The 17,884-nt window shown below is 42.3% G+C and overlaps 2 protein-coding genes across 2 annotated transcripts in view; one reads left to right on the top strand and one right to left on the bottom strand.

Annotated features, from left to right (window-relative positions):
* Window positions 1-2,659: 2,659 nt before the first annotated feature.
* The window catches only part of LOC137575542 (uncharacterized), a 45,276-nt gene continuing 30,051 nt past the window's right edge, over window positions 2,660-17,884 (top strand). Inside the window, exons 1-2 of the mRNA XM_068288125.1 lie at window positions 2,660-4,001; window positions 14,827-15,134. Of these exons, the coding sequence (XP_068144226.1) occupies window positions 2,977-4,001; window positions 14,827-15,134 (1,333 nt within the window). The 5' untranslated portion in view covers window positions 2,660-2,976. The remainder of the gene's footprint in view (window positions 4,002-14,826; window positions 15,135-17,884) is intronic.
* SkpF (SKP1-related F) lies at window positions 4,115-4,728 on the bottom strand. The gene has a single exon (XM_068287957.1). It carries the CDS (start codon window positions 4,650-4,652, stop codon window positions 4,170-4,172), a length of 483 nt encoding a protein of 160 aa, XP_068144058.1. The 5' UTR covers window positions 4,653-4,728; the 3' UTR covers window positions 4,115-4,169.

Here is a 17,884-nt window from a genome sequence, read left to right as displayed (position 1 = left end):
ATTCTGGTTTCTCAGCCAACAAACTCTTGAATCGATGAACTCACATTTGCCTTGTTGAGAACAATTTGTTTGGTCACTAGGATTTCGTGACAAACGAAACGCATAAACGGAGTACCAATTTGACTTGGATATATTATTCCATTTCACTGTCCACATTTGCTTTCCCCTCTGACCCTCCAACCTCACTCTCTTTGTGTCCTGCTGTATCGCTAGAAGTGGGTGTCAATTACTCTTACTGCTGGTGCCACCGTTATTGTTGTTGTTTTTGCTGTTGCTATGTGTATTTGCCGTCTTTCTGTTTTGCCTTTTGTCGTTTCGACTGTTTGCTATGTTGCTTGCGTTGTCTACGTTGTCTGTGTTGATGTTTGTCTCGCCTTGGAGCAATTTTTATGGCTCATAAAATCCGAAATTAGAAGTGGAAGCGCCGTCTTTGCCACTGTTTCGCTTTCAACATCAGCCTTCCCATGTGTGTGTGTGTGTGTGTGTACAGTACTCGTACATAAACAATTTTTATGCTGAATACCAACCAACAACGGGGAAAGCAGGAAAGCGGAAGTAAAAGACGAATGAATCCCAAAACAGAAGCCGCGAAGTGGATTTTCTTTTCAAAATTAGTATTACATTTAAATGGCATATAATTTGTTTGCACCATAATATTTATGCGGATCCTGAGCTCACTTGGCTTGACTATGCCACTCATCCAGCCTTCGTAGCCGTGACTTTTGTGTTTTTTGAGGCTGCCGCGAAGTCCCCAAGCTGAAAATCACACGGCAATGCTAAGAAATGGTGTTTAATTTGTATTCTCGGCCTTGGTTTTGTCCTCTCTCAGCCCCACCTCCAGCTTCAGCTACACCTCTGTGCAAGAGCACAATGCAGGCGCACGCAACGTGGCGAATGCGCAATGTTTTATCCGCTGGCACCAACATGAGACTCAGGGGGAAACAGCAGCAGGAACAACAATTGCTTATTTGCTGTGCTGCCAACGTTGCTCTTCTTTCTTTTTTGGGAAGGTGCGGAAATTTTTAATTGCCGCTTTAATATAAATTGTTGAAATCTGGCTTGTTGTTGTTTTTATTGTTCCTTCCGCCTTTTGTAACTAAATGCCTCTACCGCTGTGAAGTGCCCCCAGGTTCAAGTCCTGGACTGGTTCTGGCCCGCTACCTGGCTACCTCATTTCGCTTACCTTAAGCAAACAAAAGCAGACCCACACACACACACACACACTAACACATATACACACTAGCGCATTCACAGATATTGGGAAGTGTCCTTGAGCGGGTCGCCTTTTATGGCAAGTAAATAAAAGAAAAATTCGCATAAATCAAAGCAAATATTTTGCTTACGTTTTTGAATTCCAAAAGAAAGGACCAAAAGGAAAGTAACTGAAGCAGGCACGGTACTTAGAGATGGTTTAGTTGTATTAAGCATATTTCATTTTGTAGGTATATACTTAAGAAATACAGAATAATTTACTTAACATTCAGAGGCCAAGGCTTGGAGCTCGACAAGAAATAATATCTTTGAATTGGATGTTTACTTTGATAGTCTCTATTCGAAAATGGTTAACAAAATAATCCACAAAATCAGAATTATGAAATTATATCTCATGCAACATACGAATTTGTTTTTTTTTTTTTTTTTATTTTGAAACATGTCATTTTTTTAAAACGTGATTTCAGTGCTCACCTCTAGCTGTAATCCTTAGTCTTTTTTCCCGTGCACTCCATTCCTTTCCTTAATTCACCCTCTCTCTGTAGTCTGGCATTTCGCATTGAAAAGTCCTTCGAAGGCTAATCATTGAATTTCTGTTTTTTTTTCTCCTCTTTTTCCTTTTGGCAGCGCACAAGCATAAAATTAAAGTTGGAAGAGAGGATGACGATGAGCGTCAAAGCCGCGACTCCGGGGCCCCTGGCCTTCCGCGTAATGCGGCCTGGTTCAGGGGGAAAATGATTGACGATGGCCTTTGATGATTGAAAATCAACAGCAGGAGCAGTCGGGTCACAAATCGATAACCACAGCGATCCAAGCACCAACCTGGGCCACAAACTCGTACACGCACAGAGGGGAAGAAATAGAGGAACAAACCGCTGATCAGGCAATCAGCCAAAACGCGAAGGCACATAGGCACTGTGAACTGGGCACCGCACTGTACTTCCTCAAGGACAGAAGTACATAGGGGTTTACATTGTAATTGCAAGTGAAACTACTCCCGTCTACGTGAGTCGAGTCCAACAGAGGCAAGTCGTGGCAGAGGCCCTATTCAGGCCGAAGAGGAGGGGGAGGAGAAGTAAAAATATGTTGAGGCCGCGGGTCTGTCGGCAGCTGCTGCTGGTGGTAATGATAACAATGATGCTGGTGATGCAGTTGCAGCTGGGGCAAGGCCAAGCGGATCTGGCAGTTGCAGGAGAAGCAGAAGCAACAGCTGCTGGTGGGTTTCCCCAACCAGCTAGAGCTCGCATCAAAGCGGAAACGGAAACCATGATGGCTGGTGACAGTTTCAACATTCGCCATGGGCGCTCTCGTTCCCACATGCTGCTCCACAGCAGCAGCATTGGCAATACTAATAGCACTTTAAATCCGCCCACACAGTCTCCATTTGCAGAGTCTACAACAAGCTCTATTCCTCCAGTCACGCATAAAATACGCAAATTGCACAAAAAGAAAATCAATGAGAGCATACGTAAAAGCGTGGACAAGAGCCTGGGTATGGTGCGCCCGGCCAAGAATCACCGTAGTTTGGCAGAGGCTGAGCATCTCCAGGGCCGCCCCACCAACGATGGCAGTGAAGGGGGAGGATGAGGCGGCGGAAGCTTTAAGTGAGGTCATGCAATTGGCGGATGAGATTGATTTGGAAAACTCATTAGAGTCGGCTTACTTGGTTGGCGATGAGCCGCAGCTGGAGTCAGAGTCAGGGCAAGGAACAGCCAACGGCATGGAGACGGACACAACTATCGCACCAATTCCCCAGCAGTTGCCATGTCAACAACGCGACAGGCCACAGGTGCAGCTGATGATAGAGCTTTGGGTATCAATCCAGGCCGGCAATTTGTGCGTGCCAACATTGATGATGCCAATTATGAAGAGGACATGGATTCAGATAGGAGCGGGGGGGATGGCAATAGCATGGATGACATCGCGGATGATGATGATGACGATGATGATGACGGCGACGAAGAGCTGCCGCTGTCGACGACGACAACACCGATGAGAACACCGACATTTGCGCCTCGTGATGGCACCGCAAATGGGGCAAGAACTCGCCTGGTGCCAGTGAATGGTAATAGCAGTTGGGCAAAAAAGAGTGGTAAAGGAGGACTCCCATTGAGCGCCGAGGAGTCTACGGAATCCGATTACCACGTAGTAGAGTCGAGTCTTCATATCGAACACAATGCCCGACACAATGAAGTCGATGATGATAACGATAATAATGATGGAGGGGTTGGCGATGATAATAATAGTGGTGAGCACCGGGCCAAGTTGCCGGCTGATGAGCTGCAACAGCTCAACGACAGTAGAAGCAGTGATGCAACGACTACTGAGTGGGACTTGCTGGAAGAGCAGCACAACAATGCAAATGAACCCGAGGCGGAAGCACGCTCGCAGGCCAGCATGGAGGTCAAACAGATCAATTTTGAGGCTGAAGGCGAATCTGAAACCGTCATGGACACTTCCGAGGTAACAATGGACGACGGCTATCCGCCAGAGGTATTAATAGACGACAACACCAAGCAGTTGGTCATAGGCGATGTCGAAGGTGATAATTTGGATGCGGATAACATGGAGTCGAATAAGATAACGGCCGATGTGATCAATGCGAGAGACAGTAAAATTGATTTAGTATCCAAATTTTTGCAATACATTGAGCAGCAGCACCTGATGGGCTCAAACTGTGTGGCCGGAACATCGCTGAATCTTGGTGAGGGCGTGGTCGACCGATATGCCCAGGATCGATTCCGTGTGGAAGCAGAGGTGGCGGTCAATCGCGCCAATATGCTGACCAGGTGAGTAGATGAATGACAAAAACTTTTCTTACACATTCCAAAATAAATGCGGACAAACTTTTTTAATCAAAAGATGACCCAAAATGCCAAGAACTAGGCTAAATGGCGATGAGTGCGTGATGGAGAGTAAATATCTTTATTATATATAGAATGTAGAAGTCAAGTCATCTAGTCCCGTTCCTCCACCCACTCACTCTCGTTACGTACCAATTCCTCTTCGGAGGAAGTGAAGTCTTTTTGTATATTGAACAGTCGTCGTATTTCCTCGGGTGTATGGCCCATAATCATATTGGCCACTGTCTTGCATGTGACTTCCATTAGACCTTGAATATCCAAATAATTGGCCGCCATTATGAGTTCGAAAAGTGTGGCTTGATCGACCTGCAGGAAATCTGCGTCCCATTGGCTAATGCTATGGGTCCGCTCCTCATCGCTGTCGTCAGCTGGCTCGTCCTCCTTGTGATGATTCACCCAGAGAAGAACTTTAGCTAAAATCATCGAATTAACATTTGGCAGTGGTATTATTTGACTTTCAGCATCATCCAATTGGCAATCCTTCAGAAGAGTTTTTATTGTACCGGAGCACTCGGCTGCCCGGTCATCGGTTTCAAAAATCTCACCATCCGATGACTGCAACTTGACAGTAGGCATTCTGGAGCACCTGAGAGGTTACAGGAAATCAATAAGAATTTGGATTATTAATATGAATGAATAGAAGCAAAGTCAAAATCCAAAGAAAAACTGAAACAACAACTGCCAACGTATGGCATGTGGGTCAGAGCTGATCTGAGCATGTGTTTACTTATAATTTACTTTGAGTTCACGTAATCATCACAATTTCTCAGATACCTTGTGTTCCCTCTGTGGTCATATTGTTGTTGTCCAGGCGTTGCAAATATTTCGTCCATTCTCTTTTTCTTTGATAAAAGTTCAATTACTTAGCTTTAGCCAAGCAGGCGCGCTTTAGAAAAAAAGTTGAAGCATATTTTCGGGAAGTCGCTGCGGGCAGTGGTCTGCGGGCTGCCAAGCAAGGGACTTTCATTTACTTCGGCAACCACAGCTCTGGCAATTCATTTGGTTTACTTTGGCCTGTGCGTGAGTTAGTTTTCTGCCATTTTTCTTTTCGTTTCTTTTTGTTATTGCTTTAGTTCGTCATCGATTTCACAGGACTGTAGTATCTGGATATCTGACCAAGTGACAATCTCAAGGACAAGTCCACAGAGGCCTCGTCAGTGGTGGGGAAGGGTAGCTGCTGTGTTTTCTTGTTAAACCAGCAGCAAAGTTCGCCACCGCTCCCGAGCCTCCTACTCTACCTCTTCAGCAGTACAATAAACCAAAAGTTTCAGCAGCAACAGACGCATATGTGGCAACAAGATGGTGTCCACGTCATCCATATTCTGCTGCCTGCATATGTCTATGTCGATGTTTTGTCTCTCACAGACATTAGACATTGAATTTATGTCTTTGTAGCGCAAAAAAAGCATTTTAGTTTTTTGTCGGTTTTGCTTGTGGTTCTGGTTTCGGTTTAGCTTTAGTTCCCCCGAAGGCAAAAACTGCCAGCAGCTACCTTTTTTATGTAACCCTGGTAATGGATAGCCACAGCTAGTTTCGTCTAAAAGAAAGCGACAGAAAAAGCGTCAATCACTTAATCAAAGTATCGACTTGGGGATTACCTCTCTTGTAGGATGTACAAAGGAGCGATCGATCACATATTCAATTATCCAAACTCCTAGCATCTCCCAGCTAAGGATTCTTACTTTCCACAATATTTATTGATTATATCGTTGGATCGTCTCATCTTCCTTAATGTTTAATTTGGGAATTCCAATTGACTTCCCACAGGGTATTCAATAGTCATACCCTCCAGTTGGCTGCTAGACACACACACACTTGCACATAATTTTACGATAAGAGCTTTTGCGAGTGTGTGTTGTCCTGCTGTGGAAAAATGCTTTGATTAGAGCACTAAGAAATCAAAGCCATTTGTTCAAGAAAAAGTAATTTGTTAAAAGCACGAAGAGAAGAAATGAGCAAAAAAAACTTAAATGTTGTTAGAGGGGGTTCGAGAGTGTAGGGAAAGTACAAACTGGCAAATCTAATGAACAAATGCCGCCTGTCAATAAAACACACAAATAAACAATTAACCGTACAGACAACTTGACAAATTAAGTGAGTGAGTGTGTGAGCGAGGGGACGAGGAGAGAAGAGGAATCTAACAATCGGGTTTGGCCCGGCCCGGCCCGGCCCAGCCCTGGCCTGGACTTAGCCTAGGGAGCAATAAAATGCCAAAGTGCTTGACTGTAAACGTCAAATGTCAATAAATTAAATTGTGTCAAAGGACTTTTTGCGCACAGGATCAACAGTGCCGCACTGTACAGTTAAGTAGAGTATAGTGGAGCACAAGGGGCAGAGGATAAGCAGAGTATTATTGCATTTAGTATCCTTATGTTTGACGTTTGTTTTCATTATATTCGCTCAATATGAAATGCCTGGAATGTGGCTTCAGGGAATTGAATGGCGAAGCTCTTCGAATCTGGCCATAAATTAACAAACTCAAACTTTATGTTATCCTGTGTGGTAAGTCCCTTGCTCATAATTTTACCTCCAGCTACATAAATAAACTACGGAAGATCATATTTTCCCATCATCATCATCTGCAACAGCTTTATCAGAATATTTTAATGAGGCTTCTATGGCTGAAGCTTAATGTAAATATTATCCTTTTGCTGTTGCAAAAGTTGTAGACTCATCATCCTGCCCAGTCCTGGGTGCCCCTGCTCTTCTTCTCTTCCTGTTCGTGTTCCTCTTCCGGAGCAGACACCTAGCGAACAAACTAATTGAAGTTATTGTTTTGTGATACATTGTTATCGTTTCTTGTTGGTTGTTTTTTGTTTTTTGGTTCTTTCCGTTTTGCTCACTTTCGATTCTCGTGTTTGAGCGTTTCCGTTTATTTGTTGCTCAAACAAAAACGGAATGAAAACAAAGACGAAAACAGATACAAGAACAACATTTAAGGCAACAAAAGGCAGACAGGAAAAACAATATCAGTTCAAGTCGAAATTACGGACTTCAATTGTTTTCTTGCCTTGGCCACTTTTGTTAGTTTTCCTTTACGTTGCCCAAAGTGTCGACAGTCCGGATGGGAGAATGCAGGCGTAAAGGAACACACATCCACACCTATTTGGGAGGGGGTCAGAGTGTTGAATGGAAAAAACAACGAACGAAAATGTTAAAAGAACTACGGATCGGGGGAAAACTTTTAAGTACTTAAATGTGCTGTCGTTACCCTAAGGCAAGAAGGAGCAGTTGGAACTGGAGCCACAGCTGCAGTCGGAGTGCGGAAATGAAGACGAAGTCTTGACTTCCATCGTTTGCTTCCGCTCTAAGAGCGATTTTCGTCTAACTCTTTTGACAGTTGCGCATCTTAGCCATGATTTTGATTTTGTTTTTCACTTGAACCCATATACGTATAACTGAAAAGTTGAACAAATAATTTATTGCCTGTTGCCGGCTTGTTTTCAATTTGTTTTGGGGCTAGCAAAGTTTTCTCGTTTCACCATTCTCGTAATTTTCCAATGGCATTCGAATTTCGATTAAGACAAATCGAAATCTGCATAAGAAATTGCAATGCAAGTGCAATAAAACGCGACAAACAAGGTCAACAGGCTCAGGCCATCCCATCACCACCCAACCACCCAACGAAACCATTTTCAACAACCTCGAACAATTGCGTCACAGCGAACACAAAAGCCATTTAATGGGCGCACGAGATGGCAGAAGATGGGATTTGGGAGGGTGATATAAAGGAAAGTTCTTAAATTGATGCCATCTTTTTGATATTTTGTAATCTTCATTTAATGAATATTTTTTGCAATTGTTTCGTTTCTATTTTTGAGTCCTTTTTGTATTTTGTTTTGTTCTTCCTTGTACAGATATTTGCGTTAGTTGACTCTTTTCTCCTTGATTTGGTCTGTTGGTCTCCACGGGTGGTGCTAATAATACCACTCATTCTTTGTTCCAGGCCCAGTCCCAGTTCTCTTCACTCCACTGCCCTCCAGTCTTGTTGTTAACTCAATACGCTTGGGCGTTGGTTCTCTTTTTTTATTGTTCCCTCGCCCAAAATGGAAATTGTTTTCATTTCGCAGAAAACATTCCTAATGTGGATTTTCAACTGCCCTCCCTCACTTGGCAAAGCAGTGCAACAATGCAACTGACACCAGCCCTATGCAATGCCGTGTGTGTGTGTGTGTGTGTGTGTGTGTGTGTGTGTGTTTATAGTGCCATGGTGGTTGTGGCAGTCTTCAGTCTGCATCCCCTTTCATCTGTTCGCAACCATACCGCGGCCTTTTTCCAGTTGGTTTATTTTAGTAAGCGCATCTGACTTTGACTTTTCTGTAGTTTGCTGCCTGCTGCCATCCATTGTTAAATGTAGTTGCTGTGTGTCAGTGTGTGGTTTTTTCTCTATGTGTATTTTGTTTCGCTTTTCTTTTTGCAACGTTTTGAATGCAACCAGTTTGAACATGAAACCAACAATCAGAGCCAAACGTCTGCACTGCATCCAGCATACTGCGTCTTCGCCCATACGCGCCCCTCTCTCGCACTCTGCTTGTGTGTATGAGTGCAACACATGTTGCCATAACTTAACAGCTTAACAAACTTGTCGAGCAGCGGCCGACCAAAAACGACGCCGGCATCTCCTGCAAGTGGCTGTCCCACTTGCCGTATGCGTAACATTTAAACCGCTGCAAGTGGTTCGTTTCAGCGCCAAAGTCTATTTTTGTGCAATAAAAACATTGCCCGCTTACAGTTAATCTTCACTTACATACCTCCCTCGCCAATAAGAAACGAGGCAAGAACAGAAAATGCCATGGCGGACCTCGTAGACCCAGTGAAAGAGTCATAGACAAAGCAAGCCCAAATGTCGGCTTGGGATGGGAGGAAAAGTTTCTGTCTTAGGCGCGAAACACTCGTCTCATTATGCCTTCCGTTGCCACCATCTCTAGGTCCTCTTATTCGCCATTGGCGCCCCCTCAGTAGACTTGAAGTGCGTGCAAAGAAAATCAAAAGAAACTTTTGGCCCGAAAATGTTTGCCAACTTTTTCGCTGTTGCGCGCCAGTAATAATAATCATCCAGAAGTTGGCAACTTGAAAGCAATTAACGGACTAAATCAAAAAAGCATTTTTCAACAAGAAAAACAACAACAACCATTAGGGAACTGGGCGTGGCAACTTTTCTAAGCATGTGTGTGTGTGTGTGTGGGTGTGGTTGGATGGGTATGTGGGAGATTGTATTGAGACTTGTGGCCGGTATAAACATGTCAACAGCAAATGCCTCGAGGTTCATTTAGTCATTTAGCCACAAGCCGAACAAAGAGTAACAAACCGAGCAAAGGCAACGGCAGAACCGACAACAACAGCAACAACTTTTTAATTAATTGAACTCCTTTTCCAGTTTGCTAATTGAACACATATGGCCACTTTGCTGCCGTTGGAGATGAAGATGGCAACAGGCAACCAACCAAACAACCAGCCAACAAGTCAGTCAGCTATCGAGCCAGCCAGCTTTTGATGTTTTCCTAAGGTCGAAAAGAACCAAAAAAGAAAAATATTAATTGAACTTTTTTCTACAAATAAAATAAGTTAAGTTCATTAGGGCATCTCTACTTTAAGACAATTTCCCTCAAAAATTAACTCATATTGAGGCAGCAAAGAAAGGAGATGTCTTTTCCATCCTCCTCCATTCCTCTATATTTTCGTACGTACTTCCTGTTGCGTTTCTGTGATTCGTTTAGTAGGTATCTTCTGCATTCAAATATCTATATCAAATAAACGAAACTATTTCACATTCTTCAAATTCGGTTTGCAGGCTTGGTCTGACAAATGTTCCTGGCAAATAACTTAGGAAAGAAAAAAGCTCGAGAAGTCGACTTCGTGTTGCCCTATATTAAGCATTTTTAAACAAACATTAAGTACACATGTACTATATATAGTATAGTTTGGTGGGTCGCCCCACTAGATCGATTATAAGCGATAATTATAGCTTTGATCCACATTTCTGTGCTTAATTTGATCCCATTTGGACTACTCAAATACCAATAAATATCAAATACAAAAGTCAAGGCGATGATCCCTATAAATTAGGATACCTACAATCCATTTGACTACTTTTTAAGATCTATTTAAGTTTTTTATTGCAGTTACTTAACTCACATGCCGTTAGATATGCAAAAGTTGGTAGCTTTATCTTAACCAATTTGAAAAAGGGTATTAAGATAAGCGTAACTATGATCAAATTTATGTTTGGTATGCAATTAAAAGTTTTGCATAGTCTTGACTTAATCCTTTGCAATTTTAGCTAATGGTTCATTCGGCTCTACCATAACACAATGTACAGACTGTTAAAATACTTCCAATACCTTACTTCAGCCTACTTGGCCAAAACATTGCCTCTTATGGACACTAAAGATTCGAGAAATGTTTTCTTTTGCGTTGGATGGCTTCCAGGATTGCTTGTATTTGTTAGTCGTTCGTACTTACAATATTAAGGGGTTTTATTATTCGGAATTATTTTAGAAACGCAATGTATTCCATATCGGTTTGCAATTGGTTGACATTATCTGGCCGTGCAATCGGCTTATCTTTGATGGGTCCAAGCCAATTATAGAATGCGAAGACAACATATTTTTCCCATTGGCTGTTATCTTCGTATTTGATCATTTAATTATGGCCTAATTAAAATTAACAAAAGCTTGACCGTTATAGCACATAACAAGAAAGTATTGATGGTATTTACGGCCTTTGCTAACAAACAAAAGGCGCCAAAAGGCCTAACACAAAAGGGTTTCATTCTGTTTTCGTCGTGTTTTTGTCCATGTTTCTGTCCGTGTGTTTGGCAAAAAGGTCGCAACCATTCATTCATTCGACTTAAGCCTCTTGAGCAGACGTTGCAGGGCAACGAGTTGGCGGGGAGGCCTGTCTCTGCTCCATGCTCTGCGTGTGCTTTGAATAATTAAACTGGAACATTTCGCTTTCAATTAAGATGTCGACACACTCAGCCAAACAACATAAGGACCTCAACCATCGACGAGGTCGACGAGCGTCGACGACCAGGTTTCTTGTAAAGGTGCTTAAGGCATCACCGAAGGACACAGATTTAGTTCTGGCCTGTCTGTCTACTAGTTTACAGTTCCCGTTTTTGTGTTCATACTTTTCGGATGGAACGATGTTGTTTTGGGTGTTGAGTGTCGACGTCTAAAGGAGCTGCAATGAGGATTTCATTTGCCAATTTCTCTTGGACTCAGTTTTCATGCATAATTAATTGGTTTTCACGCATAAATGTAATAACATTATTGCGAATAAGTCGTCCCATTATCCCAATTTACACCCTTTGTCATTTTCAACAGAATCAGTGTGAAATTGAAACAGACATCCGACCTTGCTATCGATTACAGAGTCTACTTTCACTCAACTGTCCTTCAGAATCATCATGACAATGCCAAATAAAAGAGCGCGGCTTTCCTCGGCCTTGTTTATGGGTTTTTATTTAAATTCCATCATCATATGGTAGGAAAATAAGCAAAACAACCGAACGGCGCAGCTTAGCCGCCGCCTGTCATGCTCGCAAGGACTAAGTTGCCAAAGCTGAAAACCGATAGACAGCCCAAGCAGACAAAGCAGCTCCCCAGATACCAGGCATGGCTCTGGTCAGAGAGAAATGATGCAGTAGTCACAACATGATTTTAATTAAATGTCAGAGACTTTAAGAGGCCTGGCAACCCCCACCAACTTTACATACTTACACAGAGAAAAACAGAAGCTCGCTCCAGCAACCAGCTGGGCATTAAAAAATTCCCACCAACCTGAGGTGTGAGTTACTCGAAAGTTGCTTTGATTTTTTGTGAAATTATTAAAGTTAAAAAAAAAAAAACAGATTTAGCTCTGGAAAAAGAGAATGTTTAATTCAATTAACTCGCATATTCACCAAGAAATTTATTTTATATTTTAACGAAAAACGTGTGGATACAAGATTTCTGAGTTTAGGCCTTTAAATATTTAAAGTCGCATCTCTCCTAGAAGAGCTGAGTTGTGCCATTCAATTCTCAGTCAAACTTTCGGTTAGACCCTCGCAAGTGTAAGCTTGTTTTTGTTTAGTTTTTACTTTGCTCACAGAGAATGAAGCACTTTCGCGTACTTACCGAGTTACTTACTCGACTCGATTCCAGGACCAACTCCAAGTGACTGTGTCAGGTTGTGCTCCTGGTCTCTTTGGCAGAGCTTGTTGTTTTCACCCTTTTTTTTGTACAGCTGCACTTAAGTGTTGCCTAAGTGTCTTTAACACACTTTTGGCCAGGGTGCGGATGCGGATGCGTAACTGCAAGTGTAATCACCGTAACAGCAATTGCCATATTCTCCAAAATATACGAGTACTCTCTGGCTGTGTGTGTGAGGGGCAAGAGTAGTATATGCAAACACACAGGGCGTTGACGAAAGAGCCACCTAGTGGGCAGGCATTTAAACATGACCAACCACATGCAAGGACATCAAAACAGTTAACCGATACCTGTAATGCAAACACACTTCTTATATAGTAATTAGGCTCAATCAATTTTGGAAGGGAAAGTACATTTGCTTAGCTGCAGCAGTGGTGGAACCAAGTCAGTTCTGAATCTGACGTGTTTTTATACCCTTGCAAAAAGGGTATATTAATTTTGGTCAGAAGTGTGCAACGCATAGAACGAAGCATCTCCGACCATACAAAGTATATATATTCTTGATCAGCACGACGAGACGAGTTCAACTAGCCATGTCCGTCCGTCCGTCCGTCCGTCCGTCCGTCCGTCCGTCCGTCCGTCCGTCCGTCCGTCCGTCTGGATCAACGCAAACTCCTCCTAGACCGTAAGAGCTACAGAGCTGAAATTTTGCACGTAGGCTTGTATATACTGCAGGCGTTGTATATCTCGGATTCAGCCGGATCGGACCACTATATCATATAGCTCCCATACAAACCCCAAAGTCACGAACAGTGACTTTTCTCAATAACTTCGTTATTTTCTATGCTATTATCGTGAAACTTAATATTAGAGAGGTTACTACGCCTATAAGCGACTATGCCAAATTTGATCAAGATCGGGTGACTATATCATATAGCTCCCATACAAACGGCCAAGTCACGAACAGTGACTTTCTCAATAACTTCGTTATTTTCTGAGCCATTATCGTGAAACCTAATATTAGAGAGTTTACTACGCCTATAAGCGACTATGCCAAATTTGATCAAGATCGGGTGACTATATCATATTGCTCCCATACAAACGGCCAAGTCACGAACAGTGACTTTCTCAATAACTTCGTTATTTTCTGAGCTATTGTCGCGAAACTTAATATTAGAGAGTTTACTACGCCTATAAGCGACTATGCCAAATTTGATCAGGTGACTATATCATATAGCTCCCATAGGAACGATTGGTCGAAAACAGTGACTTTAGTAAATAACTTCGTTACTTTTAACGCGATTGCTTTTAAATTAAACATTTCTTAATTTAATATATATGTTAATGACTGTGACGAATTTGATAAAGATCGGGTGACTATATCATATAGCTCCCATAGGAACGATCGGTGGAAAACAGTGACTTTGATCAATATCTTCGTTATTTCCTATGATTGTAGGCCTTTCTTTCTCAAGCTTAATCCTTTTTAGATAAAACGTTCTTACACATTGATGGCTAATAGGTAAGGATAGAGTTACCAAAAAAGTTGCAAGGGTATACAAACTTTGACGCGGTCGAAGTTAGCCCCGGCCCTCTGGTTTTTTTTATATTAGATGGCTTTCCAGCGTGTGAAGTGCCATAAATTACAAAGTGAAGCGAAATTGATGTCAACTTCATGGACATGCTGCAGCATCAGCAGTAACTGTAGCAACATTATCTCTTGCTCCTCCTTCTGGGGGCCAACTCCTTGTCATTAGAGGACGTTTTTGAGGCTGTAGCCGGCTTGACAAAATGCCGTTGACATTTACAAATGAGCTACGAGAAACTAATTAATGAAGCCACGCCCAATTAGCCAGCGATTCGCATGAGAGTCTGTTGTTGAAATTTTGCAAATTGGTGGCGAAAAAAAGAAGTATTGGTGGAAAACAAACGCGCGAATGTTTTATTAAAGCGACATTTTAATTAATATATCCGAGGCGCAAGGAAAGGAAAACAATGGAGACGACAATAAAGGCTTCCACGACGGGTGAAGCTCTGTGGTGCACTCCAAGCACAATCTTGAACGTAATTTTCTCGTTAACTTATATGCATGCATATCGTACATATAGAACAACGTGCTGGGCAGACAATAGCCAGCCGGCAGCGCACTTGAGCACAGCTTGAGGCAGCATAATGCGCTGCGCCTATAAGTATGCACTTGTCCCAGGCCCCACCTTCGCCCAGCCGGCACGACACAGCTGGGTTACAAAAATAGTACCCACAGCATAGAGATGCGGCATGTCGGGGGCAAGGTGGCCCATTGGGCCACTTTAGACTTGCCTGTTTTGTTGAACAGAACCATAATGGGAACATGCCGACTAAGTTTTTCCTTCTGTCGGCAGAAGCCGATGGATCTCAAAAAACATTCTCATTTTGTTTTCTTTTTGCTTTAAGCATTGAAACTGTAAGGGTATCTCCATTTCGGTTTACTCATCTTTGGCGCTTTTCATGGTTTTTTAATGCAATTTCCGTGCTCTGGGCATGTCATCATAAATTCAATTTCTGCATCTAATATCCGTTGTCTTGACTCTCTCACTTTCTTTTTCACTCTCTCGTTTTCTCTGTGTCTATTGTAGAATCTTTAAGACAACCGCCCGCTCGGTCCAGGAGGATGTCAACCTTCTGCATGCCTCGGTCCTGTCAATGGTGGAGTTCGATGATGATATATTTGCCGCCGGAAACTGCTTCGATTGGAACGAGCATCCAGCCCAGCCTGGATTGTTTTGTCCATTCGCATATCGACTGCCGCCACCAAATTTGGGAGCTATTTTCGCAAAGGATCTGGCCATGGAATATCATTATCTGGGCAATACATCTGAATGGTTCTTTTTGGCGCGCAAGAATGCCGAGAAGGTGATAGCGCGCAATGAGCAATATTTAAAATGTAAGTACCCCTAAAATTGTCCTTGATTTATAAGTTCAGATTCAGGAATCTTATTTATTAGCATAGCACGATATATGTGCGTATCCTCCACCTCCAACTTCCACCCATCTAAGATGAAAGTACATAAGCAAATGGCATTGAATATTTATATTTGTTGCCTATTTTAATCTCCGACTTCATTAGTCACTCGAGCCAGACGACAAGCACCAAAGGCCAAGGACGAACCCCACCAGCAGAACAGCATTCGCTCGAACTGCCTAATTGCGTTGCCATTTTGGCCAAAGAAGAAGTCGCATATTTTACTAAATTTTATCAAAGAAGGAAAGGAAAATTCCCCATGTCAGGCTACCCAAAGCAATTAAGCAGGAAAATCTAATAAATAAAAGCGAAAATGGGCGCCGCACATAAATGTATAAATATTTACTGGCCTGGGAGGGGGTTAGAGCGGGTCACTTTAAATGCAAATTAGCTTCTTTCCTTACCTGTATCCTTAATTGGCCACCATTCTCCATTCCCATTCTCTTTGAAACCGAGGAAACTGCATTCTGCAGGTAACCAATTCAATTCCCAAAAGTAGATAAAATGCCAATTAAATGAACGAGTCTCTATGTCACTATGTACTCGACTCAGATTAGCAAATGTTATTAAATTGCATTCTGTGACTGAAATGTGTAGCCCCGACACCACCGAAACTAATATTTCATTGTTCTCCTAAAATAACCAACACAAAGTATCTAAAAATTTATGTAAAAATAATTTGATCGAAGTCTTTAGTTGCTCCATAATCTGTGCGCATACTAATGAAAGCTACATACTAAATTCGGTGACCTTAACTTTGTTAGTTTTCAAGAAAATCAGTCTTACTAAGCAAGTATTAAGCAAGTACACATACCACATTTGAGATCTGGGACTAGTATAGTCTTTGAGAAAAACACTTTTGTTTGAATTGCGTGGACGAAAGGGGGCGTGGCAAAAATTTTAAACAAACTTGATCACGGTACAAACTTCACGAGTCTCAATACTAAATTTGGTGGCTCAAGCTCTCATAGTCTCCGAGATCTAGGTGTTCATACAGACGGACCGACGGACGGACATGGCTAGATCGACACGATTGTTGGTGCTGATTAAGAATAAGTATATATACTTTATGGGGTCGGAAAAGCTTCCTTCTATCTGTTACATACGTAGTATAAAGGATGCAAGGCTAATTTGGCTCGGGCATCTGTTTAGTTTTATCTTTGGATGCCCCATTAAAATGAACAGAAAGATTAAAGATAATGTTTGAACGACAATTGGTCCGGGCTTGGTTTAGACTTGAGTAAAATTCAGTTAGCTGGTGTTGACTTGGACAAAAAAAAAGTCGAGTTGTTTAGTCGGAATTGGCGGAATTTGAATTTTCGTGCACAATTCTAATCTTCCTCTAGAGGCTCGACCCAATGTGACAAATTTGTCGAACTTTTTACACAGCACGCATCCGCCACAACCGCAACATTTCGAAATAATTTACAAATTAAAGGTTACGCTTAGGTCCATGGGTAACGGGTAACTTGTGTACATTGTACATACTATGCGGTACACGCCATTTCCGAGCCCTTTCACCTCACCACGTGTAGGCTCGTGATGTGTTGTTGTTTGCCCAAGTTGGCATGCAAATTATTTGTTTGCTAGCCTATAACTAATACGGTAGTTGAGGCGGAGGAAAGGGGATTCCATGGAATTTCTATGTGCACCGTCTCAGCCGTGAATTGCATGGGTAAATTGCACCAGATGCCGCTGAAAAATGTACACAAACATCTACACACATACATACAATCATACAGATGTATGTATGTAGGCTATGCGAAACACAAAGGCCACGTAACGTGATTGGGGCAAAAATGCAGACGATGGGGGGACATACAGAGAGTAGAATGACAAACGGAATCGAAAACAAACAACGCAAAATGGACACGAAGGATACGTAGCCATGCATACTAATAGTATTTTGGGCTGATTGCTGGGCCAGTCGGTCTGCCAGGCCAACTATTTGCCATAGATAAAATTCCATTTCTCGTTTCGATTTGTTTGAAAAAGAACGAGTAAAGCCTCAAAAGAAAGCCCATAGCACACAAACGTCTAAACTTTTAGATTCTCTGTACTAATCTCAATCAGGTAGAACCGCTCTCTAGTTAGCCATGTTACGAGCAGCTATCCTGACTCTGTACTCCTTAATTATGAAGTTGCTAACAAATAAGTGATGTCATAGATTGTCTCCAGACTTGAAATATAAGCTAAGTTAAGACCTTTCTTTTGCCACTGCACTGAACTATGATATATGGCGCCAAACGTTCATAGGAGGCGGTGGAGTATGGGAGCACGGAGCCAGCCTTAAGGCCATCATGGGATAACTAACACATCGTTCCCTGACTTTCAATTTGTGTGCATTTGCATATTTGCATTCGCCTTAAAGTTTTCCCGAACAAACTTTGCCTCCACCCAAGACCCAAGACTTTGGGCCACGTCCTTGCCTGGCTGTAAATTGTTTCGACGACTACGAGAAGCTTGTGTCTTGGATGCCCCAAACGGGACTTTATTAAATTTGCAGCAAATCAAAGAGCAAATAAAAATTAATGGTGAAATTTTAAACGAGAGCGCAAAGAAAACTGTGAAAGTTTTCACACCGCAACCAATTGGCGAGCAATTCATGTGCAATTAATTTGATTATATTTATGTGGTTTGGCTTACTTTTTCGTTGGAAAACCAATTAACAA

The sequence above is a fragment of the Drosophila tropicalis genome, unplaced genomic scaffold, assembly GCF_018151085.1.
Source record: "Drosophila tropicalis isolate 14030-0801.00 unplaced genomic scaffold, ASM1815108v1 contig_573, whole genome shotgun sequence".
NCBI lineage: Eukaryota > Metazoa > Arthropoda > Insecta > Diptera > Drosophilidae > Drosophila > Drosophila tropicalis.
The sequence above is the reverse complement of the archived record's forward strand: the minus strand, read 5'-3'. Positions and strand labels throughout refer to the sequence as shown.